This window comes from Oncorhynchus masou, chromosome 17, assembly GCF_036934945.1.
Source record: "Oncorhynchus masou masou isolate Uvic2021 chromosome 17, UVic_Omas_1.1, whole genome shotgun sequence".
In the NCBI taxonomy this organism is placed as follows: domain Eukaryota; kingdom Metazoa; phylum Chordata; class Actinopteri; order Salmoniformes; family Salmonidae; genus Oncorhynchus; species Oncorhynchus masou.
Genome location: NC_088228.1, coordinates 41,370,662 through 41,393,651, shown reverse-complemented (window position 1 = coordinate 41,393,651; position 22,990 = coordinate 41,370,662). Strand labels below are relative to the sequence as shown.

At 43.5% G+C, this 22,990-nt stretch overlaps 3 protein-coding genes across 5 annotated transcripts in view; 2 read left to right on the top strand and 1 right to left on the bottom strand.

Moving 5' to 3' along the window:
- The window catches only part of vwa5b2 (von Willebrand factor A domain containing 5B2), a 57,006-nt gene extending 53,921 nt beyond the window's left edge, over positions 1–3,085 (top strand). The window contains 2 exon segments of the mRNA XM_064993389.1: positions 602–917; positions 920–3,085. Coding sequence (XP_064849461.1) covers positions 602–917; positions 920–1,392 — 789 coding nt within the window. The 3' untranslated portion in view covers positions 1,393–3,085.
- Positions 2,980–11,920, bottom strand: LOC135559053 (dol-P-Man:Man(5)GlcNAc(2)-PP-Dol alpha-1,3-mannosyltransferase-like). Its single transcript, XM_064993390.1, has 9 exons — positions 11,682–11,920; positions 9,274–9,373; positions 8,831–8,978; positions 8,491–8,651; positions 8,145–8,265; positions 7,758–7,963; positions 7,480–7,555; positions 5,045–5,190; positions 2,980–4,823 (listed from the first exon to the last, which is right to left on the bottom strand). Exons 1-9 carry the CDS (start codon positions 11,863–11,865, stop codon positions 4,667–4,669), a joined length of 1,299 nt encoding a protein of 432 aa, XP_064849462.1. The 5' UTR covers positions 11,866–11,920; the 3' UTR covers positions 2,980–4,666.
- LOC135559054 (mitochondrial ubiquitin ligase activator of nfkb 1-A-like) lies at positions 9,366–21,996 on the top strand. Of its 3 annotated transcripts, XM_064993392.1 has the most exons (7): positions 12,373–12,464; positions 16,216–16,687; positions 17,466–17,626; positions 18,437–18,524; positions 18,685–18,805; positions 19,375–19,606; positions 19,801–21,996. In XM_064993392.1, exons 3-7 carry the CDS (start codon positions 17,510–17,512, stop codon positions 20,311–20,313), a joined length of 1,071 nt encoding a protein of 356 aa, XP_064849464.1. In that variant the 5' UTR covers positions 12,373–12,464; positions 16,216–16,687; positions 17,466–17,509; the 3' UTR covers positions 20,314–21,996. The 3 variants fall into 3 exon arrangements, with proteins under 3 accessions (XP_064849465.1, XP_064849463.1, XP_064849464.1); XM_064993393.1 differs by lacking the exons at positions 12,373–12,464; positions 16,216–16,687 and adding an exon at positions 9,366–9,476; XM_064993391.1 differs by lacking the exon at positions 16,216–16,687 and having other exon boundaries at positions 12,363–12,464.
- The last annotated feature ends 994 nt before the right edge of the window (positions 21,997–22,990 follow it).

Genomic DNA, 22,990 nt, shown 5'->3' with positions numbered 1-22,990 from the left:
GTCATACCCAAGAAAACTAGAGGGTGTAATTGCTGCCAAAGGTGCTTCCACAAAGTACTGAGTAAAGAGTCTGAATACTTGTGGTAAGTTTTTTTATTTTTAATACATTTGCAGAAATTGATAAAAACCTGGTTTTGAGTTGTCATTAAGGGGTATTGTGTGTAGATGAGGGGGCGAAACGATTTAATAAATTTTATAATAAGCCTGTAGCGTAACAACGTGGGGAAAGTCTGAAGATGTGTTCTGTGAATAAAAATTAAAGTCCTACTCTGTGACATCCTTGAGAAGGATAAAAAATGATTAACCTGCATCGAGTTTCTAGTTAGGTGGAGAGCATTTTCCTGTTCTCTGCGATCTGTGTTTCAAAATCACTGTTTAATGTTTTTACTTTTGATGACAACAAAATTGCACTTTCTAATTTGATATTTGTACTACAAAGCATAGAAGTGTGTCAATTATACATATGCAGGTCATAGTATGGTGCTGGATATAATGAATATGAGATTGAAAAGTGGTGGAAATGCCCTTCAAGTACTCGACCGATAACGAATCTACAAGAAGTATTTAGAGGTGGATTTAAGAGTTGGTATCTCCTCCACAGGTGCGTCTCCAGTTGGCCTCTGGGGCCTTCCTCCTGACAGAGGTCTACTCTGACTGTATCCAGATCCCCCTGGACCGTCTGAAGAGGGCATCCCCCTACAGCCTCCACCGCAGCAGCCTCAGCCCCCCCTTCCGCTGCACCTCCCCCAACGCCCCAACAATCCCCTCCTCCACCACTACCACGCGCCCAACTGGTACCCCCCTCCACCACACCACCACCTCTACCAAGCCTCCTAGTCTCCCCCATCACCACACCTCTACTGGTACCAAGCCCTTGAGTGGCCCCCATACCCCTGACGACCCTCCCCTAATCCTGGACCCCGACTCTGCAGGAGACACTTCTCCGACCGGTGCCAAGAGCCCCTGACGACCCTTCCCGACCCCCCAAGCTCCGAGGAAGGCTCTCCTGACACGACAGGTGGCCCTATCCCCCAGACCACCCAAGCAGACAGCGGGCGCGGCTCAGAGACTGATGTCTGTGAGGGTTCTCTGTTGGATCCAGCAGCTCCAGACCCTCAGGTGTGCGATCAGCTAGCTCTGGGGGACCTGGAGGGCTCGAGCTGGGCCACGGCCGTGGCTCTGGCCTGGCTAGAGCACCGCTGTGCAGGGTTTTTCATGGAGTGGGAGCTGGTGGCAGCCAAGGCGGACTTCTGGCTGCGGGGCCAGGAGCTGCCGGAGGGGGTGGACCTGGCCGGGCTGAAGGGGGCTGCCAGGCAACTGTTCATGCTGCTCCGTCACTGGGACGAGAACATCCAGCTCAACATGCTCTGCTACAATCCCAACAACATGTGACCACATAGCCACCATGTTAAAACCACCACAATATGCTCTGCTACAATCCCAACAACATCTGACCACATAGCCACCATGTTAAAACCACCTCAACATGCTCTGCTACAATCCCAACAACATGTGACCACATAGCCACCATGTTAAAACCACCACAACATGCTCTGCTACAATCCCAACAACATGTGACCACATAGCCACCATGTTAAAACCACCACAATATGCGAAATGACTTATTACCATCCCAACAACATGTGACCACATAGCCACCATGTTAAAACCACCACAACATGCTCTGCTACAATCCCAACAACATCTGACCACATAGCCACCATGTTAAAACCACCACAACATGCTCTGCTACAATCCCAACAACATGTGACCACATAGCCACCATGTTAAAACCACCACAACATGCTCTGCTACAATCCCAACAACATGTGACCACATAGCCACCATGTTAAAACCACCACAACATGCTCTGCTACAATCCCAAAAACATCTGACCACATAGCCACCATGTTAAAACCACCACAACATGCTCTGCTACAATCCCAAAAACATCTGACCACATAGCCACCATGTTAAAACCACCACAACATGCTCTGCTACAATCCCAACATGTGACCACATAGCCACCATGTTAAAACCACCACAACATGCTCTGCTACAATCCCAACAACATGTGACCACATAGCCACCATGTTAAAACCACCACAACATGCTCTGCTACAATCCCAAAAACATCTGACCACATAGCCACCATGTTAAAACCACCACAACATGCTCTGCTACAATCCCAACATGTGACCACATAGCCACCATGTTAAAACCACCACAACATGCTCTGCTACAATCCCAACAACATGTGACCACATAGCCACCATGTTAAAACCACCACAACATGCTCTGCTACAATCCCAACAACATGTGACCACATAGCCACCATGTTAAAACCACCACAACATGCTCTGCTACAATCCCAACAACATGTGACCACATAGCCACCATGTTAAAACCACCTCAACATGCTCTGCTACAATCCCAACAACATGTGACCACATAGCCACCATGTTAAAACCACCTCAACATGCTCTGCTACAATCCCAACAACATGTGACCACATAGCCACCATGTTAAAACCACCACAACATGCGAAATGACTTATTACCGTCACGACAACATGTGATAGTTACCAGTGTTTTCTCCTAATAGAACTTTGGTGCAGTTGCCTCATACCTTGAGTCATTTGTTTTGAAAATCAGGTTCAGTTGAAAAATGGCATTTGCACCTCTGGTTGCTAATGTGAATGAGTCTGTGCCCGGTCTACATGAAAGAAACAGATTCCATTTCCCCCAGTGCCTAGATCATTTAAAAGCCATTGACTTAGGTCAATTGAGACTTGACGGTGTAAACACTACTTGACTAACCCAAGAGGCCTTTAAGTACACCATATGAAACTACAATATTGACTTGATCATGTAAAGCTTACATTACTTTGATTTAGTAGATTTTGTCACTGCTCTATTTTTTCTTGGCCCATTAACTGGGTAGTATGTCTAACTTGCATTAGTGTAGAATTTAATTACTCAAATGTATGCTTGTGAATGAATGAAATTTAATTCAAATTTCTTTAGAGATATGCCTTTTATTTTCACATCTTTATCAACAGAATAAAACACACCTTTGGAATCAATCTCTGTCTTCATGTGTAACACAAAACAGTCATGCAAATCAAAACACACAAACATCAGCAAACAAATATGAGCACTAAATATCACCTGTGGCAGCTCATTAAAGAACATTAATACTTAAAAAGGGACTGTTTCCTACTCGGATTAAAAGGAAAGTTCAGCTAAATTAGGTGAATATGTTGTCACGCGGAACTACCCATTTAAGCCATTTCTTGGACTAAAATAACCTTGGTGAGTGTTTCGTCCAGGTGTAGGCTTAATCTGGGCGTGGGAAATGGGCCTCATCTATTTAGTCACACACTGATCCACATTCTCTGAAAGAAACTATTAGAAAATAAAAACAACAGACAGATATTCATGACAGTCAACAGCTTAGTTCTGCATGGTCACATTCGTATATGAAATTACATATATTATTACGTATTTGCCTATGATAAGCCTTGTGCTAGCTAGGCAGCGTCATTCCTATTGTGCCCAATGGGCGGCACCAAAAGGTTATTGCAGAGAACGGTTCAATTTAAAGCGTTCATTAATAAGTAGTAAAGTAAAAATTCCCAGGTATGGAGTTGAGGACAAACAGAAATATTTAATATAATAATATATGCAATCTACCAGAAGCTTTTCACCAAAACAACTTAGTCAAACGTGCATCATTTTTTTTAACGTATGGGTGGTCCCTGGAATCAAACTCACTATCCTGGCGTTGCAAGCGCCATGCTCTACCAACTGAGTTAAGAGGACTAGAATCTATTGCAGAGGACAGTTCAATTCAAAGCTTTGTCAATAAGTAGTAGCAAAGTAAAAATTCCCTGATACGGAGTTAAGACAAACGCACATAGAAACCATCTTTACAACAACAAATGGTCCAGTATCAGAGGTTCAGAACAGCTGGTTGCCAGCATGGGGACCTAAGAGTTTCTCACTCGATTATCGTCAAGACCAGATAGTACTCCACAAGAAAAGTCACGGGCTTAAAGGTAGTTGACACAAAACATACTGTAAGCAAGAGATCCTTCCTTAAGATGTTCTAGACGACACAGCAAAACATGTTTTTTTTTGTACCTTTATTTAAAAAAAATCTTATTTTCAATGACAGCCTAGGAACAGTGGGTTAACTGCCTGTTCAGGGGCAGAATGACAGATTTGTACCTTGTCAGCTCGGGGATTTGAACTTGCAACCTTTCTGTTACTAGTCCAACACTCTAACCACTAGGCTACCCTGCCACCCACATTCAGTGTTTCTCCACACCACTAGACTCCCACTCTTAGATTTGTATTATTTCATTCTTTAACCTGAGAATCCTAATTGTTTTCAGCTTCCTCCCACACCACAAACCTGCACGACTGCCAAATCGTAATACACCCCACATGCAGTCCCACTCAGTCCCTTCTCTCACCTGTATGTACCGCTGTACGCTAGCAGAGCTACAGCGAGGTGGATAGCAACAAACCGATGCGTTTAAAGACAGACCCCACTCCACCTCAATAACCCCCTGTACGTCATGAGGAAATAGGCAGGACACGGTGAGGCGAGGGGTGAGAACCAGCCTAGGGTGGACGGGAGGGTCCTCTAGGGGCTAATCTTACTGGCTCTTGGCATTCTCTCCCTGGCGGGCTGGGGGCCGGACAAACCACAAGGAGAGCAGCATGATGAGGTGACACAGGTGGAGGGCTGCTGAGCTGTATATGGTAGACGGGTAGGTGTTCCACGACAGCTCCACCAGACCCAGGATCAAAACCCTGTCCACAGAAAGACCAGATAAGACATAACGTGAGAGGACAATGAGTGACAATAACAGGCCTTTTGAACCATCAAGGCTCAGAATTTATAGTAGACCAAAATTAGCAAATGTTCCCAATCCTGAAAACTACATGGATGTCAATTAAGATTTGTGAAAATGTACGTTGGAAGTTAGGACCCTTCCCATTTCTACACACCACGGCCAAAAGCCCCCCCTTACCGGAGTAGGTGAGCCAGCTTCTTGACCCCTCCACTCCAGAGCAGGAAGGGTAGGGTGTGGAAGTACCAGACATAAAACTGGTAGTGCAGCGAGCGGCTGAAGCACATGCCGATGAAGTTAGACGTGAAGAGGATCAGCACCATCTGTGATCAGCTGTTAAGGTCTAATATACAGAGCCTTCAGAAAGTATACACACCCCTTAACTTCTTCCAAATGTTGTTGTGTTACAGCCTGAATTTAAAATGGATTAAGTTGAGATTTTGGGTCACTGATCTACCCCAGAATGTCAAAGTGGATTCTTATTTTTTAGTTTTTGCAAATGAATAAAAAATGAAAAGCAGAAATGTCTTGAGTCGGTAAGTATTCAACCCTTGGTTATGTTGAGCCTAAATAAGTTCAGGAGTAAAAATGTGCTTAACAAGTCACATTATAAGTTGCATGGACACACTGCGTGCAGTAAGTGTCTAACATGACTTTTGAATGACTACCCCATCTCGGTACACCACACACACAATTTTGTCTGAGGTCCCTTAGGCGAGCAGTGAATTTCAAGCACAGATTCAACCACAAAAACCAGGGAGGTTTTCCAATGACTCGCAAGAAAGGGCACCTATTGGTAGATGGGTAAAAATAAAAAACACACGTTCTTCCTAACTCAGCTGCCGGAGGGGAAGGAAACCGCTCAGGCATATCACCATGAGGCCAATGGTAATTTTAAAACAGACTTAAATGGCTCTGGAGACAATTGCGGATGAATCAACAACATTGTAGTTTCTCCACAATACTGTGAAAAGGAAGCCTGTACAGAATATTCCAAAACATGCACCCTGTTTGCAATAAGGCACGAAAGTAATACTGCAGAAAATGTGGCAAAGGAATTAACTTGTTTCATATATTTTTTAATTAAGAAGCAGGGTTGTGTTTCAGAGAACGCATGGCTCTCGACCTTCTACCCCTTTTTCTCCCCAATATCCAATTACAGTCTTGTCCCATCTCTGCAACTCCCCTACGGACTCGGGAGAGGCGAAGGTCGAGAGCCATGCATCCTCTGAAACACGACCCAGGCAAGCCGCAATGCTTCTTGATACATTGCCCACTTAACCCGGAAGCCAGCGGCACCAATGTGTCAGAGGAAACCCTGTCCAACTGGCAACTGAAGTCAGCCTGCAGGTGCTCGGACCACCACAAGGAGGAAAGCCGATAGTCACACGGATAGCAGCTAGCTAGCTGTGAGATCCAAGTATGAATGTCCAGAGTTAGCGGTTGAAATCCAGGGACATGGAGAGAAAAATTGGTCCGGTATGTTCCATCCCGAGCCGCACAAAACTGTTGATAGATTTTCGAGCTAAAGGATAGCTGATGACCACAAACCGTGGTTAGCTGACTACTAACGATTTGCCAGTAAAGAAGCTAACTAGCTTCTGAACTAGCTTCTGATTAGCTTCTGGCTAGCTCCTGGCTAGTTTCTGGCTAGCTTCTTGGAGGATTACAGATTTGAGGTAAATAATACTTTTTTATAAATATAAATTGGTGAGGCGGGTTGCAGGAGAGTGTTTTGAAGATGAGTTTATGAAAAAAAAATGCATGTGAAAAAAGTTGTAAATATATATATATATATATATATATGGGACACGACAAGACGAGGACAAAAAACGTCTGAACTGCTATGCCATCTTGGATGAACCATTGTGCGCCGCCTCATGAGTCTCCCGGTCACGGCCAGCTGTGAAACAGCCTGGGATCGAAGCCGGGGCTGTAGTGATGCCTCAAGCACTGCAATGTGCCTTAGACTGCTGCACCACTTAAATCTATGGCGAGACTTCAAAATTGCTGTCTAGCAACAACCAACTTGACAGAGCTTGAATAATAATTGAAAAAAAAAGGGCAAATATTGTACAATCCAGGTGTGCAAAAGTCATAAAAATACTTACCCAGAAAGACACAGATGTAATCACTGCCAAAGGTGATTCTAACATGTATTGACTCAGGGAGTTGAAAACGTATCTAATGAAGATATGTTAATGTCTTATTTTCCTTAATACCTTTTTCTTCCACTTTGACATTAGAGTATTGCGTATAGATCATTGACAAAATAATTACAACTTTTTAATCCCACTTTGGAACAACAATCTTGAAAAAGTGAAGGGGTGTGAAAACTTTCTAATAACTATATAACAGGCACAGTTGTTTGTATGTTCGTATTTGGTGTAAAAAAAACATGGAAAAAATATAAACACAAAGTAATTGGGTTTTCTACCCATATCCACTAATAGCCAGCTTTAGTTACAGCTCTTAAGATATACACTGGTACTTTATGGCCATAGACAGACCTAATTAAATAAAGGTTAAACAAATCAAAAAGAACAAGAGAGATACAGAACACACCGGTACTGTTTCTAGTCATGGCTCCAGAGACAGACAGAGGAAAGGATATGATCTGAGGTGAGTTTCTGTGCAAGGAGGACTCTCTTGCCTGGCTCCTTCAGCAGTTCCATGATGCTCTCTTCAGGCCTGAGGAGAAACATGTGTTGGTTTAATTCAACAGAGAGCGCACCTGGTTAACAACAAAAAGCAGAGATGGCCAGACTAAAGCATTGGTGTACAAATATAATTTAGGCGGTATCTACTTTTAGGCTCCACTAGGGCCAAGAGTTTTGGCCTGACCATGAACATCTCTGGTTCTAGAGATAACCCCAGTAGCCCCCGCTCTCACCTCTTCCAGCGACGCAGGACAAATAGCAGCAGGGCTAGCAGGTGGGCGGCCAGTAGCACCAGGTGGAAGTAGCGACTTAGGAACAGCCACTCAGGCAGGAAGCGCCAGTTCACTGTCCATGTGAACATGAACTGACGACCCAGGTCAAAGGCCCGGGTCATATAACCAATTGGATTCTCCATCAGGAAGGGTAGGCCCAGCAACAACTGTGATGCGAGAGAGAGAGAGGTGAGTTGGAGTAGAGATGGACAATCAACAGAATGGAAATAGAGTACGCAAATCCTAATTGTCCACACAGTGTGGAAAGTGGATGGAACGCTGGGGACAAGAGGCATCTGTGAGTAAAATGTAAACGTAACAGTTGAAGCAGATGAAGGAGGTCCAAACCTGGATGGCAGCACAGAGAGAAAGCTTGGGTATGGTCCTCATCAGGCCAAATTCAGACAGCAGCAAGAAGAGAAGGCCCGGGGCGAACAGGAGCACGTTCATCTTCACAGACACTGCTAAACTGTCCACAGCAGAGGTAGAGGAAGTAGTCATTCAGACCATGTGATAGGGGCTACCACAGTCAGATGTTGAGTTCAACAACTCAGTTCTGCCAATCTAAATTAGAGCGTTATCATGAAAGGTGTCCCATATTGGCCCGCACACTGAACCAAGTTCAACTTCGGTTTGATCATTTCAGTTTAACTGAGCTGGGCTCCAGCTGTGCAGAACCAGGGTTTACACTTGCCTGTAGAGCCCGCAGCCCAAAGTCCAGCGGCCGTCCAAGAAAAAATTGATGGCCCCAAACAGCATCATCATGGCCACAGGGTCGTTGAAAAGACGCAGGACAAAGATGGAGTGGATCCGGTAGGAGGCACAGCACACAAAGAAGAACACATAGGGAGGAACCTGGAGAGGAGGAGAGTCAAAATGTCCTTTTTTAAAATCATGGAATAGATTACAGTATTATAAAGTGGTGAATTCCAAGTTACAATAAAAACTAAATATATTTTGGCTAATGACAACTAGCTAAGTACCAAAGAAACAACGTCACCTTGGAAAACAAAGGAATAAGTGTTGCATCTCACCTTCTTGGTGCGGTGGTATATCCTGAAGACGAGTAGCAGAGTGAGCAGGTAGAAGACAGCGAACAAATACTGGGCCAGGCGGATATTCACCCCATGGTTGGTAACGTAATACAACGCTGTGAAGATGTACACAAACCCTGCTGGGTACCTGGAAAGGTAGGTTCAGAAATCAGTTTCAAGACCGTGATCTTGTTCGCGTCAAGACACGTCAGACTGCAGGCACGCACAGGGAAAAGAGCAATGCTTTGTCGTGGGTCTGGTGAAGATTCAAATGTATGTGCAAATTCAGGTAGGTCCCTCCGTTTCGTTTGCTTCCTAGAGAAAACAGGAAACCATTTCCGTTGCAAAAGGTTTTGCAACAGACACGTTTTGCAACGGAATCCGGGTATTGGAACCTGGTTCCTTAACTTGTAGAGTGCCACGTATAGGGTAGTGGAACTTACACCAGAGGGCCTGTGTCTCCTTTGAGCTGGGTGTAGTCGTAGGTGCCGTTGATGACTCCCTCTACCTCATCCATATACGCCTTCCAGTCGATCTCTGTGTCTGCAGGAGAAGACATTCACCAATGAACTTGTCATATACATTCAACAAATGGGGTAAAGATGTGGATGAAGGTACCTAAAGAATCAGGTGACAGCAAGAACAGGTCAGCAGCAAAGAACAAAACAATCTAAGAAAGAGAAACTGTAGCTATACATTAAAAATGGTGATATGTGAGTTGTCCCATATGTGGTTATACCTTGGCTAGTAGAAAGGGTTTTTCAATGTGCCTGTTCTTGCTGATACTTCCTTCGTTCTCAAATCGGAAGAAACGTATCTTATAAATGTCTATGTTGAGTTACAGGTGGTTCTCCAAAAACCAGAGAATATTTTGAAAGGTAGTAAAATCAACATTTTGTATCGAGTGAGAAATGCCTGGACTGGGTGTCGATCTTTGTTTTGGTCGCACTGTGTGATGCACTATCATCTGCTTCTACAAGTGGCGATGGTGCATAGAAATGACTAGTTCCTGCAAAGATGTTGGGAAATGCAAGATGTCTGGTAGCTAAAATGGCGATGGAACGCCTCACTGTGAAAAACGTGGACTTTACTATCTTAATGAATACTCTTTTTTGGAGAACCACCTGCAGCTGAACACAGACACTTATAAGATAGACTTTTCTTCCGAATCGAGAGAACGAAGCATCTACAAGAACAAGTTACTTAAATTACTTCTGACCCTTCCTACTTGCTCTCAAAAACCCAAGGGATTCTACTTTATACCAACAGTTCTCAGCTATAAGCACTGGTGGGACCATGTGAACTACAATCCTGACACTCTGTAATTGCTTGTGATAAGTTCCATATGTTTGGAAAACCGTATCTTTCATTTCAGCAATAAAGAATATTTAGAATAAAAAGAGATTAACTTACTGTAGCAGGTTTGCACAGTTCCATACCGCTGTTTACCTCGAGCCAATGAACTACACTTCCTCCACAGTTACACTTACATAGGTGTTGAGCACGCTAGATAGCACTGGTGTCGTCTGTAATAAGCACTGTAACATGGAGATATGTCCATGTGGGAAAACAAACCATAACTCCATAAAGCAAAGGTGTGCAGTAATTTAACAGATATGTTGCCAAACCATACCGCAAGCGATGTATTTTAACGTCAGAACGAGTGTCTGGGATCTTAACAAAAGTCCCCCAGCAGAAGATACTACAGTCAATAGGGGCCAAAGCAGTTAGGCGTGTCTATGAATGGGTTAGCCTCTGTAGTGCCAACTGTCAAAGTGAATTTACAGACGTGGTCATGGTCCCTTGTGATGTTGCCTAGTATGGACGAAATATGTAGCTCTCAATAGCTGTGGCAAGTTTAAGTGTTGTTGCCAGAAGAAGCATGTATATTCTGGTCGGGGGAACATTAATGGCCCGTATGCGCATTCTGAATGTTAACACGCATCACTTGCGGTACGGTTTTGGAAACAAGGAGCGTTGCCATCTTCATATCAGCGACAAATATACTTTAAAAAAACCAAATGGTTTAATTATAACACGACAGAGTTTGGGTTACTGTTCTCGCACAGCCATATTTCCATGTTACATCGCTCGTTTACGCAAGACAGATGGAAATCCACCTGTAATTAGTGTAACAGTATAGCTTCCGTCCCTCTCCTCGCCCCTACCTGGGCTCGAACCGGGGACCCTCTGCACACAGACAACCTCAAAGCATCGTTACCCATCGCGCCACAAAAGAGCAAGTGGAACCGCTACTCCAAGTCTCAGAGCGAGTGACGTTTGAAACACAACTAGCTCTCCATTTCACACCGGTTACACTAGCATGCTCTGAACACCAGTGTAACTGTAACTGGGTAGGGAGAAAGTGTACTGTAGTTCGCCAACTGGAGGCACACACAGCTTATGGATCAGCGCAGGACTGCTGCAGTAAGTGTATATTTTTTAAGAGTTTATTGCCGATACGAAAGGGGCATAGATTACAAAAACGGGTTCGCAAATGATTGTTGACGTTTCTAAATGTTAAAACACAGCTTCGGAATTGTAGTACAGCCAAACGTGGCGAAGTTAACGACTGAAAACCATACGAATAATAAGGGTTTAAGAGTTGAATATTAGGCATGCTAGTAGATACCATAGACTTGCAGTCGCTGTGCTAAGGTCAGTTAAAATCGCGAAACTACCACTACCTTCCTTCATACTGGACATAGACATACAAATCCATATCCATGAGTTCATCTGACTCTGGGGAGGTAGATAAAGGCCCTCAATGTTAAGGACCTCATTGCCAACATCGACGTATATACCCTTTTAAGGCTAGCCGCATGCTCAAGCTAAACCGCTAGCTACTTACATGCTACTTTTTGTATGACCCATATGTTTATTCCGATCTCCAGGAACCACAGAACAGAGGAGACCAGTATTGTGTACTCCGCCTGGAATAATATCAAATGTTTCTCCTGCCATAGTTTTCGAAGTGTCGCCCACACTCGAGACAGTGGACCAGGTGATGACTTTTTCTTCACACCTCCTGCCATTTCGGCTTACGCTAGCTACGTGGCGCGGCAGCAACAGTACATTAGTACCCCGTCACATGATTCAGTATAGCGTCAACCAGTCGTTGGGGAGTTCGTTTTGCATGACCCGGTGTCCCGGGTGGGAAGAGTTGGTACATTTTACACCATTCCATTGGTCATTAAAGATGCCACCGAGAAAAATGTTTGTTATTGATCTTTCATTCTCACTGAAAGCAAGCCAAAGACGCGGCAGATGTGCTTTCTGTGCGCTATTTCTAAACTTCCCTTAAATTTCGTTTTTGCGTATTTTACTTTTGGTTTTATACACCAGCTTCAAATAGCTGAAAATACAATATTTTTTATGGAAAATATGTTTCACAGCGGTTTAAATGGTATAATACTTGCTTGTTTGGTCACAAACTGAAATTAGACAAAGGATTCGAATTTCTGAGTCCAGGAAGGCGGAGCAATTTCTTTACAGTGCATCTTTAAGTGAAATACCCAGGGAACAGAACCATTGGCTTCACCCGAAGATGCGTAGTTTCCAGGAAGGAGAACATGTCATGTGATCAAAACAAAAAGACCATTCTTCCGGCGAAGACAACTAGTGATTTTGAAAGGTAAAAATGTACAATACTGATTGATTAAGTCAGATTTGACCCTTTGGCTGTAGCAAAAGAGTGCACAAATACTGTTGTCATGTTATGGTCTAACCTTTGCGGACATTTAAGACGATGTTTTAGAGGTCAATGGCAGGTCTTCCAGCTAGCAAAATATTTCAATTCGCTAACAAAACATTTGCTTGCTAGCTAACCAACTGTAATTATTGTTTATATCCACTCTGTGGGCCAGCAACTTGGATGTTTATCGAAGTAGGTATCTGAGATAGCATAATGTCAATGTTGAACGTGATATTTTGTTAAATGTAGTTCTGGGCCGGCTACATCTTAGAACTGGCTTTAATGGTTCTGCATGGTTGTGCAATGGGGGAGATGGCGCTGCAGTGGCGAGCTGCCATTTTACGGGCTCCTGACCAATGACTGAAACCGCTTCTGGACATCGGGAACAGCAATCACTATCCTCGATTTAGATTAATATTTATTAATCAAAGAGTCTGGACCAGGCTCGAATCACCCGGACTCAAAAAGGAAGGGACTGCGCAAGAGAGGCAAACGAGCTTACAATCACTAGAGAACTAACTAGACGAGCTCCATTGGAGTCTATCCTATCAACTGGAAGAATTGGATAATATACAGTACCAGTCAAAAGTCACACCTTCAAGGGTTTTTCTTTATTTGGACTGTTTTCTACATTGTAGAATAACAGTGAAGACATTTAAAACTATGAAATTACACATTTGGAATCATGTAGTAACCAAAGGTGTTAATCAAAATATATTTTGAGGTTCTTCAAAGTAGCCAACCTTTGCCTTGATGACAGTTTCACACACTCTTGACAACTAGCTTCATGAGGAATGCTTTTCTAACAGTCTTGAAGGAGTTCCCACATATGCTGAGCACTTGTTGGCTGCTTTTCCCTCACTCTGCTGTCCAACTCATCCCAAACCATCTCAATTGGGTTTAGGTTGTGGAGGCCAGGTCATCTGATGCAGCTCTCCATCACTCTCCTTGGTAAAATAGTCCATACAGACTGGAGGTGTGTTTTGGGTCATTGTCCTTTTGAAAAACAAATGATAGTCCCACTAAGCGCAAATCAGATGGGATGGGATGACATATCGATTAGAATGCTGTGGTAGCCATGCTGGTTAAGTGTGCCTTGAATTCTAAATAAATCACTGATTGTGTCACCAGCAAAGCACCCCCCACACCATCACACATCCATGCTTCACAGTGGGAACCACATATTCAGAGATCATCCATTCACCTACTCTGCTTCTCACATAGACACTGCGGTTGGAAACAAAAATCTCACATTTGGACTCATTATGCCGAAGGATAGATGTCCAACGGTCTAATGTGTTTCTTGGTCCAAGCAAGTCTCGTCTTCTTATTGGTGTTCATTAGTAGTGGTTTCTTTGCAGCCATTCGAGCATGAAGGCCTGATTTCACGCAGTCTCTTCTGAACAGTTGATGTTGAGATGTATCTGTTACTTGAACTCTGTGAAGCATTTATTTGGGCTGCAATCTGAGGTGCAGTTAACTCTACTGAACTTATCCTCTGTCGCAGAGGTAACGCTGGGTCTTCCTTTTTTTGTGGTGGTCCTCATGAGAGCCAGTTTCATCATAGTGCTTGATTGAACATTTCTTAAAGTGCAGTCACAAAAACAATGTTCTTGAAATGTTCCGCATTGACTGACCTTCATGTCTTAAAGTAATGATGGACTGTCATTTCTCTTTGCTTATTTGAGCTGTTCTTGCCATAATATGGACTTGGTCTTACCAAATAGGGTTATCTTCTGTATACCACCCCGACCTTGTCACAACACAATTGATTGGCTCAAACTCATTAAGAAAGAAATTCCACAATTTAACTTTTAACAAGGCACACCTGTTAATTGGAATGCATTCCAAGTGACTACTTCATGAAGCTGTTTGAGAAAAGCTGTCATCAAGGCTTAGGGTGGCTACTTTGAAGAATCTCATGAAATATATTTTGATTTGTTTAACACTTTTTTTTTTTTTTTGGTTACTAGATGATTCCATATGTGTTATTTCATAGTTTGGATGTCTTCACTATTATTCACAAATGTAGAAATAGTAAAATAAAGAAAAACCCTTGAATGTCCAAACTTTTGACTGGTACTGTACATCTCAATGGTTTTTCTATGCATCGTCAAGACCGAACGGCAGCTTTGGGTAAAGTTAAGGGGGAGGTGTGTGTCTCTTTGTTAACAACTGGTGGTGCCTGATCTCTAATGTTACGGAAGTCTCAAGGTTTTGCTCGCCTGAATTAGTATACCATACTATTTACAAAAAGAGTTTTAATCTATACTTTTCGTAGTTGTCTATTTACCACCACAAACCGATGCTGGCACTAAAACTGCACTCAAACGTTATAGGGCCGTAAGCAAACAAGAAATTGCACATCCAGAGGCTCCTAGTAGCCAGTGATTTTAATGCAGGGAAACTGAAATCCGTCTCGTGACATGCTGGTAAAAATGTCATGTGCAACTAGATGTGAAAAAACACCATATCACCTTTACTCCACACACAGAGACGCATACAAAGCTCTCCCTTGCCCTCCATTTGGCAAATGTGACCATAACTCTATCCTTCTGATTCCTGCTTACAAGCAAAAACTCAAACCGGAAGTACCAGTGACGCACTCAATATGGAAGTGGTCCCATGAAGCGGATGCTAAGCTACAGGACTGTTTCGCTTAGCACAGACTGGAATATGTTCTGGGATTCATCCGATTTAACATTGAGAAAATGACCACATCAGGCACGGCTTCATTAATAAGTGCATTGACGACGTCGTCCCCACAGAGACCATACGTACATATTCCAACCAGAAGCCATGGATTACAAGCAACATCCACACTGAGTTTAAGGCAAGAGCTGCCGCTTTCAAGGAGCGGGACACTAATTTGGGCGCTTATAAGAAATCCAGCTATGACCTCTTGACGACCCATCAAACAGTCAAAATGTCAATACAGGACTAAGATTGAATCCTACTAGGCCGGCTCTGATGCATGTGGCAAGGCTTGCAAACTATCATGGATTATAAAGGGGAAACCCAGCCGGGAGCTGCCCAGTGACGCGAGCCTACCAGACGAGCCAAATTCCTTCTATGCTGTCTTCGAGACAGACAACACTGAACCATGCATGAGAGCACTAGCTGTTCCAGAAAACGGTGTAATCTCGCTCTCTGTAGCCGATGTGATTAAGACCTTTACACAGGTTAACATTCACAAGGCCGCGGGGCCAGACGGATTACCATGATGCGTACTCAGAGCATGCGCTGACCAGCTGGCAAGTGTCTTCACTTTGAGGAGATCCAAGGAGAAGACATGGAAGCCGGAGAGGAAGACAACCAAAGCTTTATTTTCGAGACTATCATTTTACAGATGTTGAGAACGTTTTGGGGAGATGCGATGGATCATTCAATATTCCCTTTTGTTGTTGAGTGAAATCATCCCATGTGAAGAGTCAACTCATTTAATTAAAGTTAAATTTGTGGAAAGATTTAATCATTTGCAATTATGTCTACTTATAAGGTAAAATGTTTGTTTCTGTCTCCATATGATATGGTAAATATATCCAAAAATCATCTACATTTAAATGGTTTTAATATTAATTTGCATATATTCCAGTTAATCCCCACGGAAAGTTTCCACCTCTGAATATTCCCCAAAATGTGCAACCCTAGTTACAACACATTTCTGGTGGCCTCCTTCTGTTATATACAGGTGTTTGGCGCGTGTTAGATGGCTAATCAGCAGCGGTGGTTGCCACTGTTTTCCATCTGTCTTCTGCAGTAACATAGAGAGATGGCTGTATGGGAACACTGACCCTTCTGTTATATACAGGTGTTTGGCGTGTGTTAGATGGCTAATCAGCAGCGGTGGTTGCCACTGTTTTCTGTCTGTCTTCTGCGGTAACATAGAGAGATGGCTGTATGGGAACACTGACCCTTCTGTTATATACAGGTGTTTGGTGCGTGTTAGATGGCTAATCAGCAGCGGTGGTTGCCACTGTTTTCCATCTGTCTTCTGCAGTAACATAGAGAGATGGCTGTATGGGAACACTGACCCTTCTGTTATATACAGGTGTTTGGCGCGTGTTAGATGGCTAATCAGCAGCGGTGGTTGCCACTGTTTTCCATCTGTCTTCTGCAGTAACATAGAGAGATGGCTGTATGGGAACACTGACCCTATAAAGGTGTGTAGTCATTTAACCTTTTGTTTTTAGAAAAGTATTTCTCACTCATATGAAAAACCGTACCGCAAGTGATCCGTGCTCACATTCAGACAGACTGTCTGTGTTCTTTACCAAGGTCCCATGGGAAGAAAATGCCTTCATCAATAGGCGTTAATTTGGTATTATCTAGCTAAACCAGTTCTAGTTAGCCAAGGAATGTAACGAATGTGTCAATCACCTGAAAGTCAATAAATGGTATTTGAACCCAAGCGCCTTCATCATATGACCTCTAGAAAGACTGATGTAGGTACCCCTTTCAAAAAGGTAGCTATAATGCCACCTACACAGATTGTAAGTCATCAATGAAATGAAAAACATTTCCAACTTTGTTGTGCTTGTGAGTGAAGGCACTGAATATGCAAATAGTCATAATTATCTGTGTAATACTATAGTATTGGATTAGGATGTATTTGAAATGTATTTTCTTAGATTATAACGTAGTATAACCTAACCCAATCAAATGTGAATGAATACCCAACATATTTTTGTGCATCTTTGCATTCTGAGTAGCCTAATCCAGTTTACTGTCAAAGTGCTGAAAATAAAGAGCAACCAGCGTTCTCTGACACTGTGCTGTCAAAATACAATTATAGACATTTTCAAGCATTTCACTGACATTTCAAAGAGAATCGTGCAGCTGAAGATTTAATTGCAGCTCGTCTAAGTGACGCATGGCCCCCTAGCTTTCATGCTGAAGAACATCCTTGGTATAACTTGTCTGTCTGTTTCTGAACTGTAGGCCTGTTAGCAGGGGCAGAGACGGTGTGGAGCGTGTTGGGGGGAATGGAGGAGTTTCCAGTGAGGACGGTGGAAGGGCTGTGTCTAGGCACCAGCTTGGCTGTATCTGCTTTCTTCTACTACGTCTACAGGAAAAAGAGGAAAACGGTGGACAAGCTCAATGTTAGTAGTCTGCCCTGTATCTATTCCTTCAGACTACGGCCTAGATTCAATCCGTAATGTCAGTAGTCTGCCCTGTATCTATTCCTTCAGACTACGGCCTAGATTCAATCCGTAATGTCAGTAGTCTGCCCTGTATCTATTCCTTCAGACTACGGCCTAGATTCAATCCGTAATGTCAGTAGTCTGCCCTGTATCTATACCTTCAGACTACGGCCTAGATTCAATCCGTAATGTCAGTAGTCTGCCCTGTATCTATTCCTTCAGACTACGGCCTAGATTCAATCCGTAATGTCAGTAGTCTGCCCTGTATCTATACCTTCAGACTACGGCCTAGATTCAATCCGTAATGTCAGTAGTCTGCCCTGTATCTATTCCTTCAGACTACGGCCTAGATTCAATCCGTAATGTCAGTAGTCTGCCCTGTATCTATTCCTTCAGACTACGGCCTAGATTCAATCCGTAATGTCAGTAGTCTGCCCTGTATCTATTCCTTCAGACTACGGCCTAGATTCAATCCGTAATGTCAGTAGTCTGCCCTGTATCTATTCCTTCAGACTACGGCCTAGATTCAATCCGTATTGCTGAAGATCCACATTATAGCGCGATTGAAATTTAAGGCAACGTTCCCACATTCAGTGACTGCATGCTCCATATGTCGTCTCAAATGGAAATGCCCTTTTACATTTAAAATGCGCTGTCCCGCAGATTTTCCGCACCACGAATTGAGTCTCGGCCGTAGTCTTTACACATTGTAAATCAAGTACGAAAGGGATTTTTTAACTAGAAAAGACTATTTGCTTGTTGTTTCAGGATGCACCACAGTTGACTCTGGATGGGAAACTGGCAGACCTTTTGAACGTGACACCGGGAAAGTGTCTGCAGTATGTTGTCATTGAAGGTAGGCAGATGGTTATCTGTGTCAATGGGAAACATTGGAGTGTATCACGAAGATCATTGTATTATGATATTGACTCGACCCTGTTCTCTCACTTATTGGTGTGATGGGGCAGTTCTTAGTATAATTAATGTCTCTATCTCTATCCATGGTGTGTGTGTAGGGGCAGTGCAGCCTCTGGGGGAGCCTTTGAGGAGTCAGTTCCAGGAAGGCACTGTGGGGGTGGTGCAGAAACTCATGCTGAGGGAACACAAGCTGGTGTGGAATAGCCTGTCTCGCACCTGGTAGAAACACTCCTGATTGACACTCCAAATGTAATGTGAAAGACTAGTATCATCTGTATTACCACTTTGAATGATAAACTTTAATATGACTAGGACCATCTGACATCAAACATACACTCCTCAGTGAAGTTAACATGTGCACGTTTGGCTCTGTACTCCAGTATTTTGGATTTAAATGTTTCATATGATGCAACGGTATTTGAAGGGATTTTCATATCTGTTTTACCATTTAGAAATGAAATCACTTGATGTATACCCCCCCCCCACACAAATTCACTTATAGTTTATTAAAGTAGTCAAAAGGTAAAAAGTAATTGGTCCCATATTCCACGCAATGGTTACGAACTTGTTGGATGCATTTGCAGTTTGTTTTGATTGTGTTAAAGACTGTTTTGACCAATAGGAACTAAATGGTGAATAATGTATTTTGTAATTTTAGAGTCCCTTTTTATTGTAAATAAGATGTTTCTGAAGTCTACTACATAAATATGGATGCTACCATGGTTATGGATAATCATGAATGAATTGTGAATCATCTTTGTTCCTCTAACCCCCCCCTTCCTGTGTAGGACGGACAGTGAGCGTGTGCTGCACCAGAGGATGAACGCGGTGCCCTTCAGCCTGGTCGGGCCGAACCAGGCCAACGTGAGGGTGCTGTGTCCCCTGGAGGCCTCGGGTCTAGAGATGGAGATCATCCATGAGAAGTTCCACCAGGCCTCCTATGGTTTTACCGACATCATCGGGCAGTACCTCAGTGGAGAGAAGCCCAAAGGCCAGCTGGAGACTGAGGAGATGCTCAAGGTGAGCTTTGAGTACATTTTTTTATGTAGCAATATCACTGATAGATTACTTATGATAAAACCGTGTATTCATTCCCAGAATTCCACAATAAGATCCCAAAATGTTCTATTGTGTTTAGGGTGAGGGAGGTAACTATTGCCCCTAAATAGTGAGTGTGTTGCTCCATAATCCAGTTAGTCTTTCTGGATTTCTAGGTTGGCGCTACTCTGACAGGTGTAGGCGAGCTCATCCTGGACACGGACCGGGTGCTGAAGCTCCGTCCGCCCACTGATGGCTCGGAGTACTTCCTCACCACGGCAGACTTTGAGTCCCTGCGGCTGGAGCAGGAGGGCCAAGCGGTGGTCTGGCAGGTCCTGGCCTCGGTGTTCGCCCTGGCCGGGTCCACCATCCTCTTCTGGTTGGGCCACCGCTACTACCGCAGCCTGAGGGTCCGCTGGGACCAAGAACGGCTGAGGAGGGAGTTTGAGAGGTTGGGTGCTGGTGGGACGGGGGAAGGGTCTACGGCTGGGGATACACAAGAGGGGTCTGGGGAGCAGGCACCCTTGGAAAACGCCTGTGTGATCTGCCTGACCCAGCCGCGTAGCTGTGTGCTGCTGGAGTGTGGGCACGTGTGCTGCTGCTACAGCTGCTACCAGGCCTTGCCCCAGCCCACCTGCCCCATATGCCGGCAGGCCATCAAGAGGGTGGTGCCCCTCTACCAGGCCTGATGCCCAGCCTGGGAGTAGAACAGATGTGTGTTCTCATGGTTGGTCTATGTATGTATCCCCTGGGGTGTTGTTACCTGTACTCCTAGAAAGACAAGGTCAAGGTGATAGAATGGAGACATTTTATAATTGACATTTTGGCTGACTCTCCACATAGAGGCAGAAGGAACGAACTCTGCTGTGATGATAACAGTCACCCTGAAAATACAACTTTGGAGAGCCAAGGAGAGGCCTAAGCTAGCAAGACAGAGCAGGACATGCAGACACTAGTCCTTAAACCCCTCACAATGTCAGAGAGAGACCAACTCTTGATAGACCAGGCAAACCATCACTGTACTTATTACACTGTAATAATCACCTGAATGCTTGTTGGCATTCTCAACACAAATAGGCTAGGTGCCGCTACTGTATTAACAAAATGTGAAACTTTGAGATTTGACACACTTAAATACATATGTATTATAAAGCTAACAGCTGTTGAGTTTGGTTTTGAATAGTACATACTTGTTTATATACTGAACAAAAATATAAATACACTGATTTTTACTGAGTCACAGTTCATATGGAAATCAGTCAATTGAAGTGAATTTATTAGGCCCTAATCTATGGATTTCACATGACTGAGCAGGGGTGCAGCCATGGGTGGGCCTGGACATATGCACTTGGTTGCCAGCCCTTCAGAATTACCCCCCCCCCCCCCCCACACACACACACACACACACACACACACACACACACACACAATGGCTTTATTACAGACATATTCCTCAGCACACCCCCAGACGATCCCCCAAGTGAAGAAGCTGGGTTTGGAGCTCCTGGGCACGTGGTCTGTAGTTGAGGCCGGTTGGAAATGCTCTCAAATTCTCAAAAAGTACGTTGGAGGTGGCTTATGGTAGAAAGATGAACATTCAATTCTCGGGTAACACCTCTGGTGGGCATTCCTGAAGTCAGAATGCCAATTGCACGCCCTACCTCAACTTGAAACATCTGTTGTGTGACAACTGCATATTTTAGTGGCCTTTTTATTGTGCCCGGCACAAGGTGCATCTGTGTAATCATCATGCTGCTTCTCTTAACAGGGATGTAAAGCAAATTTGTGCATTTGAGAGAGAAATAAGCTTTTTGTGCATATGGAACATTTCTCTGAGCTTTTATTTCAGCTCATGCAACATGGGAGAAACACTTAACATGTTAAGTTTATATTTTTGTTCAGTATAGATACTGGGAATGCAGTTCTCTCATAATTAAAGTGTGCATATGGATAGAGAGGTGTTTACGTTTGTAGTACTATCGCTTGCTTTGTGCCTTATTTTCACTCCTGGTGTAAGGAGGGGGGTTGGTCGTTCCACCAATTTGATTTTTGTTGTAAAGATACCTTTCAAAGTGCTTTGACAGGGTGAAAGCTTGTTTCCAACAGGGAGTGGGGCAATTGAATGTGAGCTTGAACATTTCTGAAATTGTTAACATTTCTAGCCTATCTATGGGTAACAGGGTTGGTGTTTTATGCTCGACCCACTCTGTTTTCCAGCACAAAATACCAGAAAAGGTGCAAAGAAAACAAAGAGTAGTACCAGCTCACCTGGTATTTACACTATGAAATTACTACTAAATGTTCCATATTGAAAGATGTATTGAATTCTCCATTTGGTCTAAAATATTAAAAGGGCAATTAATTTATCATAACAGGCTTTAACAGTTCTATATGTGTACTTTAACATGTCAAAGGCACTAATTTCTCATTGACTGTATAAATCACCTGATCACACTGAATTTGTGATAACCCAATGTTGAATATTGTCAAAAAAAGTATTGATTGCATAAGACAAAGGTTTAACCTGCTTAAACCGACAGTAACCCCCCCCCCCCCCCCCTGTGAGACACTGCTCTTTTTCCAGGAACACCAATGTACTCTGAAAAGTTTGCTGTCTCGAGTCAACTATCCTGCTATTTCTGTCATCTCTAACAAGCACAGGGGAGGAATAGATAGAAAGCCACCTACAGAGTTTTGGGGCACTAAGGAAATGGAAAAGTTGAGAAACTAACTGGCATGCGTGGGTTGGGTGAGGGGTGAGTGAGTGAGGAGCAGGTGGGGGATTAGGGTGTTCGTAAATCTTCCTGGGGGGAGGGGGCAGTCAGAATCCTTCATGAGTTCCCCTGGCAGAATAACAGCTGTGGCGCTTGGGGGTAACTTAAACCTCAACATGTCATGACGCTAAAGACAGGAATTTCTTCAGGTTTGCAGTACACGCTGAACTTACAAGAGTGATCCCTCACCAAACCAGTTTCAAACCAATGCACATTCTACCATGATACATGTGATTAGTAAAGTGGCCACCAGAGGGCCTACTTGCATCTGTTTCATTATACTAACAACGACAAGTTACCCGCTGTGAGTTTATGATATTGCCGTTCATATAATACAATAATAATAATTACATTTTCGCCTGAACTATGACAAGTTTAACCTGCAGGGAACATCAGGTCAGAGCTCCTGATATGAGTTATGGGACATTTGGAGAACTAATCACCTTTATTTGCCAATTATATTTGCAAGTACAAGAATTTGACTCTATGAAATTGTGCTGCAACAATAAACAAAATATAGAGAATATACAGGAAAATATATAATTTATAATTGACACAAATCGACATATGTATACTATCAACACTAAGCTCT

Coding starts and splice junctions, on each gene's coding strand:
- LOC135559054 (XM_064993393.1), top strand. CDS start 17,510: ATGGAGGAGTTTCCAGTGAGGACGGTGGAAGGGCTGTGTCTAGGCACC. Junction 17,627..18,436: donor AAACGGTGGACAAGCTCAAT/GTTAGTAGTCTG, acceptor TTGTTGTTTCAG/GATGCACCACAGTTGACTCT. Junction 18,525..18,684: donor GCAGTATGTTGTCATTGAAG/GTAGGCAGATGG, acceptor GTGTGTGTGTAG/GGGCAGTGCAGCCTCTGGGG.
- LOC135559053 (XM_064993390.1), bottom strand. CDS start 11,865: ATGGCAGGAGGTGTGAAGAAAAAGTCATCACCTGGTCCACTGTCTCGA. Junction 9,374..11,681: donor GGTCATACAAAAAGTAGCAT/GTAAGTAGCTAG, acceptor CTTCTCCTGCAG/ACACAGAGATCGACTGGAAG. Junction 4,824..5,044: donor AAGCTGGCTCACCTACTCCG/GTAAGGGGGGGC, acceptor TTCTGTGGACAG/GGTTTTGATCCTGGGTCTGG.